At 47.0% G+C, this 14478-nt stretch overlaps 1 protein-coding gene across 1 annotated transcript in view; it reads left to right on the forward strand.

The window, feature by feature from the left end:
• The window catches only part of NVL (nuclear VCP like), a 239096-nt gene that overhangs the window by 67992 nt on the left and 156626 nt on the right, over positions 1 to 14478 (forward strand). The window contains 1 exon segment of the mRNA XM_029593097.1: positions 7547 to 7664. Within this exon segment, the coding sequence (XP_029448957.1) occupies positions 7547 to 7664 (118 nt within the window).

Raw genomic sequence — 14478 nt, forward strand, 5'->3', positions numbered from 1 at the left:
GGCCCCCCCGCGGCGCCGTTTTGCGCTCTCTCGCGGCCCCCCCCCGAGGCTAAAGGATTTGATTGAGGCTGTTCTTCACACGCGATCTCCATGCCGCGGCCGTCGCGCTGCTCAGCTGTGGCAGGCAGGCAGGCCGTTTTCGGCGGGTTGTGCGGCCAGGAGGCCCCCCCGCGGCACTTGGAGCTCCCTCCGGCGGGCAGTGCAGGCCGATCGGGCCCCCCCGCGGCGCCGGGGTTGTGTGGCCAGGAGGCCCCCCCGCGGCACTTGGAGCTTCCTCCGGCGGGCAGTGCAGGCCGATCGGGCCCCCCCGCGGCGCCGTTTTGCGCTCTCTCGCGGCCCCCCCCGAGGCTGAAGGATTTGATTGAGGCTGTTCTTCACACGCGATCTCCATGCCGCGGCCGTCGCGCTGCTCAGCCTGCGGGGAGCCGGGGCCCCGCATTTCTCGGGACGACATTTGCGCTCGGTGCCCCCCCGGGGGGGAGGGCACCTCGCAGTCCCTCGACAATTTTTACCTTCCTTTCCAGTTTGCCCGGGCAGCGTGGGCAGGCCCCTCCCCCATTCGTGGCGGGAACGGCGGCCATTTTGCATCCACAGCGCCCTGAGGGGTCTCAGGGAGCGCTGGAGGATAGGGAAGCGGTAGCGGCTTCTCTCCCAACCCTGGTACCGGAACCGGGTCCGCAGGGACAGGGTGCCACGGCCTCTCCTTCGGCCGGGGCCTCCTCGGGCAGGCCGGGGTTTTTTCCCCGGAATTTATTTTGCTTCTGCACAAGGCACATTTGCAGGGGTTGGACGCACCGGCAGGGCCTCCCCCGGCTAAGGTCCCTCGGACGGCGACTGCTTCTCAGGCCCCCCCCCCCCCCGTCCTGACGGGCGAGGGGGCCCCCAAACACCCCCCCCCCCCCCCGGTCCGGGCCCGACCCCTCCCGGGGCCGGTGGGAGCGGCACCAGACCCGGGGGCTCCTGACCCTGATGATACGGACTGGGACCAGGCGGATTCCACGCCGGAGGGGAATGATCCGCGCACGCTTCGCCTCTGCCAGAGGGAAGAGCTGGACGACCTTATCCTGCTGATTCTCCAGGAGCTGGATCTCAACCCGCCGCCGGATCCGCCCGCGCCTGTAGCGCCTGCGGTCGTCACCTCGTCGAAGACGGGGGATCCGGTCCTAGCGGCTTCCCTGAAGGTCGAAAGGGCCATGGAAAAGTTGTATCCCTTGCCGGAAGATTTTCTGGACCTCTTTAGGGTACCAAAAGTGGACTCCGCGGTGTCGACGGTCACGAAGAGGACGACGATCCCAGTGACGGGAGGCGCGGCCCTGCGGGATACACAGGATCGCAAGTTGGAGGTTTTCCTCAAAAAGGTCTTCGAGCGGGCAAGCCTCCTCTGGGTGCAGCAACTTCTCACGTCCCAGGCCCTCCCTCCCGAGGAGGCCGCCCAGTCGGATAGGATGGAAGCCACGGTGGCGTACGGGGCGGATGCCTCGTACGATCTGTTTCGGGTGCTGGCGCGTTCCATGGTTTCGGTGGTGTCGGCCAGACGTTTGCTGTGGCTTCGCAACTGGGCGGCGGATACGTCCTCCAAGTCGAGTCTAGGCTCCCTGCCTTTCAGGGGTAAGTTCCTCTTCGGAGAGGATTTGGATCAAATCATCAAGCCCCTGGGGTAAAATGCGGTTCATCGTCTGCCGGAGGACAGATACCGGTCTTCTACCGGAACTACAGACCGACGGGCTCCAGGCCCTCCGCTCCCAGGTCTCAGCCCTGATCGCGTTCCTTTCGCGGGCGCCGGCCCGCACGCTCCACCCCCGGGACGGGACTCCCCTCTCCCAAATCCTCGCAAGGATGCCAGGCTCGCCCACTCCGTCGTCCCCAGGCTTGGGGGTCGGCGGGCGTTATTCTACAAGGAGTGGGTGCACATCACCTCGGACCAGTGGGTCCTGGACACCATAGAACACAGCTACGCTTTGGAGTTTTGTCCGCGTTCCGCAGGGCCGGTTCATCTTCTCCACCTGCGGATCGGGTCCCGAGCGAAGGGCTGTGCAATTAACACTGGACAGGCTCCGGGAGATAGGCACTATTGCGCCCGCGAGGTGGACTTGGGCCATTATTCGATTTACTTCGTGGTGCCAAAGAAGGACGGTTCCTACAGGCCCCTCCTGGATATCAAGGAAGTCAACAAGTCCCTCCGGGTGGTCCGGTTCCGCATGGAAACGCTGCGGTCGGTGATTGCGGCGGTGCATCGGGGGGGAGTTCCTCGCCCCCTGGGATCTGACGGAGGCATACCTGCACATTCCCATCCACCGGGAACATCATTGCCTTCTCAGGTTCAAGATTCTGGACCAGCATTTCCAATTTATAGCCCTCCCATTCGGGTTGGCGACGGCCCCGCGCACTTTTCCCAAGATCATGGTAGTGGTGGCGGCTGCCCTTCGGAAGGAGGGCACTCTAGGCCATCCATATCTGGGCGATTGGCTCGTTCGAGCGAAGTCTTTCTGCCACGGCCAGAAGGCGGTGACCAGGGTAGTACAGTTCCGGCGGTCCCTGGAATGGGTGGTGAAGTACAGTTCCGGCAGTCCCTCGAATGGGGGGTGAATTTTTCCAAGAGCTTCCTCGTGCCCTCGTAGCGCTTGACGCCCGTCTGGGCAAGGTTTTTCTGCAGCAGGACAAGGCGCACTCCTTGCGGGATCACATACGGCGGTTCTCTGCGTTACCAGATCCCACCTCCTGGGACTACCTGCAGCTCCTGGGGGTGATGGTCTCCACCATCGACATGGTCCCTTGGGCGTTTGCGCGCCTCCCGCCGCTACAGCGAGCTCTCCTTTCCCGTTGGAAACCGCCCTCGCAGGACTACCGGGTGACCCTCCCTCTGCCGCAAGTGGCCAGGAACAGTCTGCGCTGGTGGTTGGATCCGGCGAATCTGGCTCGCGGCGTGTCCAACAACGCCAGTCTCGTCGGCTGGGGGGCAGCCTGCGACCGCAGCTCCACGCAGGGGACGTGGTCCGAGGAAGAGTCGAAATGGTCCATCAATCGTCTGGAGACCAGACAATATTATCGGACAACGCGACCACCGTGGCCTAGATCAACCGACAAGACGGCACTCGCAGCCCGCGGGTCGCGCTCAAGGCAGCGATGTTGATGCAGTGGGCGGAGCGGTTTTCTGGTCCGCCGGGCGGCCTCGCACATCGCAGGGTTGGACAACGTCCGGGCAGATTTCCTCAGTCGTCAACTACTGGATCCCGGGGAATGGTCACTATCCGACGGGGCGATGCAACTGCTTGTCCATCGGTGGGGGACCCCTCACCTGGATCTGATGGCGTCCGCGCACAACGCCAAGGCTCCCCGTCTCTTCAGTCGCCGGAGGGAGCGAGGTGCGGAGGGAGTTGATGCTCTAGTGCTCCCATGGCCGTCCCATCTCCTTCAGAACACCCCGCAGAATAGAGTATCATCAGGGGACTGTGATCTTCGCGGTCCTTCTACAGCTGGTGATCGACAGACCCATCCGACTCGGGCATCTGTCACGGAACTCTTCTGTCTTGCGGCCTGGCTTTTGAGAGGCGCCGCCTCCGGCGCCGGGGCTACCAGAAGGCGGTACTGTCCACGCTGTTGAGTTCACGAAAGACGACGACGTCGATAGCCTATGTTAGGGGCTGGAAGGTGTTCGAGTTGTGGTTTGCCGGTCAGGACACGGGACCAACTGAGGCTTCTGTTCCTCAGATCCTCCAACTTCTGCAAGCGGGAGTGGACAAGGGGCTCGCCTATAATTCCCTGCGGGTCCAGGTGGCCGCCCTGGTTCGCTATTGTGTGATGGGGATTCTCTACTGCAGCACCCGGGTATTGTTCGATTCCTCAAGGGTATTAAACATCTGCGGTCTCCATTGCGGGATCCTTGTCCCTCCTAGAGTCGAGCCACTGCGTAGTACAACGCTTAAGGATCTCACCCTTAAGGCAGTGTTCCTGGTGGCAATCTGTTCCGCTCGTCGCATATCGGAACTGCAGGCTCTGTCGTGTAGAGAGCCTTCTCTGCGTTTTCTCCGACTCTGGAGTTTCCATCCGCACCGTTCCATCTTTTCTCCCGAAGCTGGTGTCTGCATTCCATGTGAATCCGACGGTGGAACTGCCGTCCTTCTCGTGTTTTGAGCCGAAATCTCTACGACTCTTGGAAGTCAAGCGCACTCTGTGTATCTATCTGGAGGCTACGAGTGCGTATCTATCTGGAGGCTACGAGTGTGTTCCGGCCGTCGGACCATCTCTTCGTCCTTGGGTCGGGTCCCAAGAACGGGGCCCAGGCCTCGAAGACGACGATTGCCAGATGGCTGAAGGCTGGCATTGCAGCTTCCTACATTGGGGTGGGGCGGACTCCCCCACCCGGCATTGTCGCGCATTCTACACGTGCTCTGGCGGCCTCTTGGGCGGAGGTCCGCTCGCTCTCTTCTCCAGCAATCGGTGGAGCAGCCACCTGGAAATCGTTGCATACGTTCTCAAGGCACTATCGCCTCCATCTCGCCTCTACTGTCTCTGGACATCTTGGCGAACAGGTTCTACGAGCAGGCCTCGCAGGACCCCACCCGATGTAGGGAAGCTTGGGTACATCCCACTGTCTGGACTGATCCAGGTACGTACAGGGAAAAGAAAATTATTATTTACCTGCTAATTTTCGTTCCTGTAGTACCATGGATCAGTCCAGACGCCCACCGCGTCTGGGTGCTCTGCCTGCTCGGTTTTTTTCTGTGGCTGTGTTTTCTTACGGCTTCCGCTCTTACTGCTTTCGCAGTTCCCCACAGGTTGTCTTGCTGTGTTTTTCGCCTTTCCTACCCGTTGGTAGGATCTTTACAGTTCTAGTTCTTATAGGTACCCGGTTGTTGTTGCCGGTTCTTTTTCAACTTGATCCATTAAGGGGTTCGGGTTTTCTACTCGGGCTTTGATATACTCGATACTGAACTCCTGCAGAGGGGGTAGTGGTATATAGGGTGACGCCCCCTCAAAGCTTGTGCTGACTCCATCTGCTGGATTGGGGACATAACCCACTGTCTGGACTGATCCATGGTACTACAGGAACGAAAATTAGCAGGTAAATAATAATTTTCTTTTCCTCTCAACTGGATCTTTTGGGGTTCCTCCTTCATCTGAGGTGAGACTAGTCTTCACTAGTAGATCTACTTCCAGTGTCGACCCCATTGTTTGGAATGAGGTGCCCTTGAATATTCATTTGGAGGACAGTTATTTGATCTTTTGGGAGTTATCTCCAGTTTTCTCATGATCTTCTTTATTTTTTAAGATCTGTTTGTATTATGGATGCACTTTAAGCACTAAGGGTTGGAGTATTCAGCAAAGAGGATGTTTGCCTTTAGGTTATTTTATTAACTGATTTATGGTGGGCTTTTTTTTTTTGTTGTTGACTTGATGTTTCAATAGATTGATTTATATTGTCAGATTTATTTTTTTTTTATTTTTGTTATGGCTGTAACAGATATACTATTTTCTTACAACTCACCTTGAGGCCTTATGTTAATAAGGCAAGAAGTAAAGTATGAGAAATGAATAAAAGCAATGTCGAAAGAGGAATAGTCATGTAAAGCACTTTGTGTAGCAAGTAACATCCTGCGCAATAGAAACAGGACAGATGTGTCACCTTAGATCAGACTTATTTTATTTGCACAAAATAGCAATAGTTAAAAAAAAAAAAAAAAAAAGCCTGACTCTGGTCGAGTTTCGCACGTTGGCTGTGTCAGGGGTGAAATGTATAAATAAAACAAATAAGAGATAGGACATTGCACAAATCAATATACATATCAAAAATAAATAAAATACGTGTATGTATAAAATCAATATTTTAAAACACACAAGGGATGACATTAAATAATAAATATACAAATATATATAAAAATACGCACAGAAAATCAAAATATAAAAGTAGGCACCAAATGTCAATAAATAAAAGTACATTAATAATTACATATAAAGAGTACACACAAAAAGTACAAAAATAATCAAATATATATAAAAATAAATGTTGAATAATCCAATGCAATTTAAAAGGAGAGGAGGCAGACATGTACCTTATTAGAGATCAAATGCTCTTATTGATTCTGTTTTATGGAAAAACTTGAACAGCGTCCAATCAGTAGACAAATTCAGTATTACTAAAAAATAGAATGGTAATATACTAACAAATACAGGTCGGCAATGAAATAATGAAAAATCGCAGCATATTCATGGTGTGTGAGCTGAGAAATGAAATAAATCAATTGGGTCATGCTGTGTAAACTCTGTGGAATTCCATTCCCACAGATCTCAGACTGGAACCCTGCCTCTTAACTTTTAGGAAAGGACTTAAGACTTGGTTATTCAAGCAAGCTTTCCCAGACACAATCTAATATCACGTCATAGATACAAACCAAGGACTTCAAATATTTAGCCATTAATCATGCCATTTTTACATAGCATTTAATTTATTTGTATACCGTTCAACCGTTTATTCTTTCCTATCTCTTCCTTCTTATCCAAGTTCTGCTACCCTTGTTATTTGTAACTGCTCCTTCGATCACCACAGTTCTAGTTGATGTATTTAATGCACTCCCGTTTCATGTAAACCAGCAAGATATGTGCTCATGATTGCCGGTATATAAAAACCTTAAATAAATAAATAAAATAAATAAACAAAGTTAAAATGATAAACAATAAATAATACACCCATAGTCTTGTAAACTGGCAAATTCGGAAACAGTGTAAAGAAGTGGTGTCTGGTCTATGCAAAAGCATATCATAAAGCTTTCCAAATAATGTCTAAATAAATATCTAAAAAAACGTATTTTTAATAATACAGTTTTAAAGCATCAGTGCATAGCGGCAGTGTCCCATTGCCAGAGTAAGCCTTCTAATAAAATGTGCCATAGCGCAATAATTAGGGAAACAAAGCCCAAATGAAATATTTATACATTTCAGCTCCTGACGCAGCCAATGTGCGAAACTCGGCCAGAGTTGGTTATTTTTTTTTTAACTATTGCTATTTTGTGCGAATAAAACAAGTATCAAATAAATAAATAAATAAATAAATAAATAAATAAAACAAGTATCAAATAAATAAATAAATAAAAAATTGTATCAAGTGCATATGCCATGTAACATTGTATATTAGTTCATTTGCATATCTAATCCTAATCGAATGCAAATAGTTGTATCGCTGCTTGTTAACTATCCTCTCTTATACTTGTGTATTCACCCAGTTATCCCCTCCCCTGTTCATTGTAATTTCCTTTCCTTCTCAGTTTTTTGTAAACTGACATGTGTCCTACGAATGCCGGTATAAAAAAGTTTTTAAATAAATAAGTCTGATCTAAGGTGACAGGGCTATCCTGTTTCTATTGCTCCTTTTGGCTTTGACAGTCTGTCTTCTGATTTGCTTTTTGGGGCCTTCCCTTTTTCGGATCATGGCCTTTTCTGCAAGTAGCATCCTTAAACTAAACCACAGTAACATCTAGAAGCTACCATTGCTGATGGTTTATAGAAAGATCTCTCAGAACTATGTACTAACCACCCTGGTCTTTGTTTCCAGTCCTCTGCCCCGTGTATCCTCTTCATCGATGAGATTGACGCCATCACCCCAAAGCGAGAAGTTGCATCCAAGGACATGGAGCGGAGGATCGTGGCCCAGCTTCTCATCTGCATGGATGGTAATGTGATTGGTGCACTCATCTGCTTCCGTAAATACAACTAAAGAGCATCAAGCACAGGACTGTTATACTAAACTGATTCAGAGATGGGGTTGGGTTAGTGCAGCATACTGGGATCATCTGCAGCTTGGTTTGCTGGCCTTGATGACATGTTCTAGGTATAGCCTTGGGTTGGTTGTATATGTAGGTGTAGGGCTTTTTTTTTTTTTTTTTAAAGCGAGACTCTAGCTTAGTGCTTAGGTCAGTTGTTTCCTGACTTTTCTTTCCAGTTCTACTCTACAGCAAAATCATAGAAGTCCTTGCAAAATAGAATTTCTTCATTAGGCCAAAATATGGGTTCCGTACAAACTTCCACCTCATGGTCTTGCTCTTCTAGTCTTATTTCTATCTGATTATGTGATCGCATGGAACCACAATAATGTATTCATGCTTATCATGCATCTTTTTTTTTCATCACTGTTGGGCTTTTCATTGATATAAAGTTTTCCTAGGTGCCTTTTAACTTTTATTTATAATCCCTCCATAGTGACAGTTTTTGGAATTGAAGCTTTTTTTTTTTTTTTTTTTTTAAATAATGATGCTAGACTTCAAGGAGGATAACAGGTAACAAAAGATTTCACAAGAGAGACCTTGCATCCTTTCCTGAAGTCTTTTCCGGATCCCTTATTGCTCAGGCACTGTTCTCACAAGAGGAGTAGGCTGTACATATTAGATATGTGCAGAGGGACGCCATACGTTGCATTTGGGATTCGTATTCGTCGGGGGGGCAGATACGTTGCATTCGGCAAGGGGGGCCCCCCCGATACGTTTATACATTAATTCTTATTTGTTTCCCGGCTAAAATTAAATTAACTACAACTCCCCACCCTCCTGACCCCCCCCAAGACTTACCAAAACTCCCTGGTGGTCCAGCGGGGGTCCGGGAGCCATCTCCTGCACTCGGGCCGTCGGCTGCCAGTATTCAAAATAGCACCGATAGCCTTTGACCTACTATGTCACAGGGGCTACTGGTGCCATTGGTCAGCCCCTTTCACATGGTAGGAGCAATGGATGGCCGACGCCATCGTGTCCTCCTACCATGTGACAGGGGCTGACCAATGGCACTGGTAGCCCCTGTGACATAGGGCAAAGGCTATCGGTGCCATTTTGATTACTGGCAGCCGACGGCCCGAGTGCAGGAGATGGCTCCCGGACCCCCGCTGGACCACCAGGGAGTTTTGGTAAGTCTTGGGGGGGGGGTGTCAGGAGGGTGGGGGGTTTGTTTAAATTGGCTCCTTTAGACGGCCGAATAATTCGGTGAAGATTCGTTGTATTCGTGGGGAATCGCGATACGTTTCGCTTCCCCACGAATACAACAAATATGGCCCTATACGTTGCGGATTATCAATTCGTAGGGAACAAATGCACACCCCTAGTACATATCAGCCAGCCTATTGCTCATGCTCACCTTCTCTTGGCTGTCTTAATCCAGTCCCTGCAGCACTGAAATTACACAATGTGGATTTTACAAATAGGTGATTGATACCTTTTTCAGTTACATTTCCTTACTCTTAATTCTTCTTGAACTAGAACAAAAGCATGGGGGGCTCCAGTGCTTTTCAGTAATAATTATCTCTGATAAGCAGTGACCCTAGCCTCCCATGATTGTGCAGCCCTGGGAGAAACCACATAATTAGCTTGTTGCTGCATATTTTACAATCTGCCATAGAATCAACATTCTTGAAAGCTTTCACACCTCTGAATTCAGTCTTTTGAAGAAAACTGCGTGGCACCTGCCTGCCTTGTCTCTGCTCTTTCTCTGCTCCTTCTTCACTCTCCCTTTTTGTAAACAGCCTACAGGGAAGCTTCTCTTGCTCCTCTCAGCCCTTTCCTCCTGCCCTAAAGTGAATTTTGTGTGTGTGGTGGGGGGTAAAATTGGAGTGCACAGAGAAAGCAGTCAGAATATTTGATCCCTCAAAGAACTCTTAAATTCTTATCAAATCAAAGATGATTTTTATATAATTCCTGGATGGAAAGATATCCCTTTAGAAGATTTCCATCTTTATAAAAAAAAGGTTCTTGCACCTGTGTGTGGCCAATCATACCCATTTACAAAGATCTGAATGTGTTTTGGAAGTCAGCAACTGCTAGTAGGTGAGGAGGGAAGGACAAGATATTGGAGGGTGAGGAAGGGAGGGCTGGGGGCATATGAGAAAAGGGTATCAGCTGAGTGGGTGACAGATGGGAGGGATCAGTGCCAGCTGTATCCATGTGTGAGAGAGAGAGGATATGCAGGATGGGGGGGGGGGGGGGGGGGGGGGGGAGAAATGAGTAAATATTACTACTCATCATAAGATTTGGGGAGGTAACTGCAGTTATTGCCCTTGAGAGAAGTTCCAAACTCTTGCTGCAGACTTGACTCCTGAGCTACTGCACGAAACTGTGGGACTTTGCCTATAAGCCCTCTCGAAATGGAGCAAACATTTGGAGCTATAGCACTTGTGCTAGTGCTTTAGAGCCCATAGGGGTTATGGGAAGAAGCTGTCACCCATCCCTGAAGCTGTCTTTAGGTCTAGTTTCAGACAGTAGGGCGTGTGGTAGGTTGCCTTTTTGTGTAGATGACATTTATCTCAGGAAAAGTAGGCAGTGGGTCATAGTTAACCCAGATTCTGTCTCTGCTCACCCTTTTTTTCTTGTGAATAGAATATTTGAATGATAAGGCATCCAGACACGTGTTATGTTTTCAGAAACTAGAGAAAATGATGTATGCAGGAATGTATGGTGCAACTTTTTCTCATAGCCAACCTTCAGCTGGCGCATACTAAATCATAGAAACATAGAAATGACGGCAGAAGAAGACCAAACAGCCCAGCAAGCTTCGCACTTTTTTTTTTCTCTCATACTTATCTGTTACTCTTGGCTCTTAGTAACTCTTTTGTTCTATTTCCCTTCCACCCCCACCATTAATGCAAAGAGCAGTGTTGGAGCTGCATCTAAGTGAAATATCTAGCTTAATTAGTTAGGGGTAGTAACCGCCGCAATAAGCAAGCTACACCCATGCTTATTTGTTTACCCAGACTATGTGATTCAGTCCTTGTTGGTTGTTGTCTGTATATAGATCCACTTTTCTTCATCCCCCCTGCCGTTGAAGCAGAGAGCTATGCGGGATATGCACGAAGTATCAGACTTTCTCCCACATGTTCTAGTTGTAGGGAGCTTTGCTTAACCCCACGTTGTACAAAATACAGTGCCATACATTTCTGTACACGTTTTATTCATTTGAAGCATATATACAACTTGTGGCTGGATGTCTTATTGTTCATTTGCTATTTTTGCAAAGAAAAAAAAAAACAGATGGACCCAACCCTTTTTAAGGCTATCTGGAACTGGTGCCATTTTTCTTTTGTGAAAATATCTAGCATTTAAATAATCCTTCCACAGATTATTATTTCAGAACATAGTTAATGGATGGAAAGCACAATTTTCTCACATAAATGGTTGTTACTTATAGCCCTACATGCACTGCAGTTTGACACCTTGCTTGTTTGGGCTTTCTGCAAGAAAGGTCCACTGTGTGTCTTATAGAGAATATTTAGTCTTGCTTAAGAAAAAGTAATTTCTGATATTCTTTATTGCTCAAACTAACAGAAAGAGTCCATCAAAAATGATGGGAGCTAAATGGCATATGTGCATATAGTCACTCCCCTGCCCCTGGGAGCATCCCTTTCCTTGGATGCAGATCAAGGATGCACATACTTGGCTACATTGATAACTTTTCCTCACATGCTCTGTCTTTGACCTGCCACTCCTCCTGTTTCCCCTCTCTCCCCATCTTCCTCTTTCATGTGCTTCAAGTAAATGCTTAGAGCTAACAGCTGTGAAGAAGAAAATCCTTTTTTATTAAATGCTACAAATAATAAAATTAAGTATACCTTATGGAAAGAGAGTGACACAGTGCAAGAGACCGATATGAAGCGCTCTCTCAGATGATTTTTATGATAAGGCATTATATAGGGTTAGCACTTCTTCACATCTCCAACCCATAAACCAAATAACTGGGTTACACAATTGTCAAAATATTTCTATTGCTGGCCATTTATTATAAACCAGTAATCTAAGAGGATATATGTAAATTCAGTCTTGCTCTTTATGCAAATGTTAGCACGACCGTACTATGTTCTAAACATAACTCTCTAATACTGTGGCCTAGTAGCTTTCTAGTTTATACAGCAATTTTATCTAGCATATTCCCTTCTGTGGCATCTTTCTGCAAAAGCAAAGCCCACAACCGAAGCTTAAATGTTATAAAATACTTTTGAGTAATTATAAAGCTACTTATGATCACAACTCAAACATAGGACAACACTGAGCACTGAGAGGAGAGGATCACCTTGCTGGTGACTGAAAGGAATCAGTAAGTTTTGCTTGGGAAGCTTTTTTTTTTATTGGGGAGAAGTAAACTATTGGGATATATTATTTAGTGTGTTTGTGCTTTTAATAGTCAGGCAGCTAATAAGCAGAAGTTAGTGTGTTTCTTTGCTGTGGTGTTTACTGAAGAGGATGTTGGAGATACCCGTTCTGGAGAAGGTTTTTATGGGTAATGATTCAGATGGACTGAACCAAATCACGGTGAACCTAGAAGATGTGGTAGGCCTGATTGACAAAATGAAAAGTAGTAAATCACTTGGACCTGATGGTATACACCCCAGGGTTCTGAAGGAACTAAAAAATGAAATTTCAGATCTATTAGTAAAAAATTGTAACCTATCATTAAAATCATCCATTGTACCTGAAGACTGGAGGGTGGCTATTGTAACCCCAATATTTAAAAAGGGCTCCAGGGGCGATCTGGGAAACTACAGACCCGTTAGCCTGACTTCAGTGCCAGGAAAAATAGTGGAAAGTGTTCTAAATATCAAAATCTCAGAACATATAGAAAGACTTGATTTAATGGAACAAAGTCAGCATGGCTTTACCCAAGGCAAGTCTTGCCTCACAGATCTGCTTCACTTTTTTGACGTGGTTAATAAACATATAGATAAAGGTGAACTATACAGTTATTTGGATTTTCAGAAGGCATTTGACAAAGTTCCTCATAAGAGGCTTCTAGGAAAAGTAAAAAGTCATGGGATAGGAGGCGATGTCCTTTCGTGGATTTAAACTGGCTAAAAGACAGGAAACAGAGTAGTATTAAATGGACAATTTTCTCAGTGGTTGGGGGAGTGGGCAGTGGAGTGCCTCAGGGATCTGTACAGGGACCCGTGCTTTTCAATATATTTATAAATGATCTGGAAAAGAATATGACAAGTGAGGTAATCAAATTTGCAGATGATACAAAAATATTCAGAGTAGCTAATTCACAAGTGGATTGTGATAAAAATTGCAGGAAGACTTTGTGAGACTGGAAAATTGGGCATCCAAATGGCAGATGAAATTTAATGTGGATAAGTGCAAGGTGATGCATATAGGGAAAAATAACCCATGCTATAGTTACACAGTGTTAGGTTCCATATTAGGAGCTACCATCCAAGAAAGAGATCTAGGCGTGATAGTGGATAACACATTGAAATCGTTGGTTCAGTGTGCTGCGGCAGTCAAAAAAGAAAACAGAATGTTGAATTATTAGAAAGGGAATGGTGAATAAAACGGAAAAATGTCATAATGCCTCTGATCGCTCCATGGTGAGACCACACCTTGAATATTGTGTACAATTCTGGTCGCCGCATCTCAAAAAAGATGTAGTTGCGATGGAGAAGTAACAGAGAAGGGTGACCAAAATGATAAAGGGGATGGAACAGCTCCCCTATGAGGAAAGACTAAAGAGGTTAGGACTTTTCAGCTTGGAGAAGAGATGGCTGAGGGGGGATATGATAGAGGTGTTTAAAATTATGAGAGGTCTAGAATGGGTAAATGTGAAACAGTTATTTACTCTGTCGGATAATAGAAGGACTAGGGGGCACTCCATGAAGTTAGCATATGGCACATTTAAGGCTAATCGGAGAAAGTTCTTTTTCGCTCAATGCACAATTAAACGCTGGAATTTGTTGCCAGGAGATGTGTTTAGTGCAGTTAGTGCAGCTGAGTTTAAAAAAGGATTGGACACATTCTTGGAGAAGTCCATTACCTGCTATTAATTAAGTTGATGTAGAAAATAGCCACCGCTATTACTAGCATCAGTAACATGGGATAGACTTAGTTTTTGGGTACTTGCCAGGTTCTTATGGTCTGGATTGGCCACTGTTGGAAACAGGATGCTGGGCTTGATGGATCCTTGGTCTGACCCAGTATGGCATGTTTTTATGTGACATGTCAAAAAGTGTTTCACTGCCTCTTCATCGCTCTCCATCATAAGTTATAACTGTAATAGGGCCCTTAGCATCCACATCATCTTCCCCATATTCTGCTGCCACCTTCTTATCTTCCCTCCCTGCTTTCTTTCCCTTCTCTACCTTGCTCATCACTGGCAGCCCTCAGCAGGAACAGGTTTTTCTTAGTGTGCTCCTTTCAATGCTCATTACGATGCACTTGGTGCATGCTAAGTCCTATTGGCACATTTGCAGTCAGTACATTTTAATTCCTTTTAGCACGCATTATTCGAATTGCAAGAAGATGCAGTACTAGCAGTGGCCACAAGATGGCAATGTTGTGTACTAGAAAAATAGGATGAACAAACATACAAACATCATAGGTGGCTTTTAGACATATATATTCAATATTATTTTCCCAGGTAAATGATGTGAGCCCCTGATTGACTTGAAAAATCCTGAGATCCAATTATACCATTCCCTATGAGTGTGACTGGGGCTCAGCCCTGTGGCTCAGTTTCACTGCCATA

The sequence above is a fragment of the Rhinatrema bivittatum genome, chromosome 3 (genome assembly GCF_901001135.1).
Source record: "Rhinatrema bivittatum chromosome 3, aRhiBiv1.1, whole genome shotgun sequence".
Classification (NCBI taxonomy): Eukaryota; Metazoa; Chordata; class Amphibia; order Gymnophiona; family Rhinatrematidae; genus Rhinatrema; species Rhinatrema bivittatum.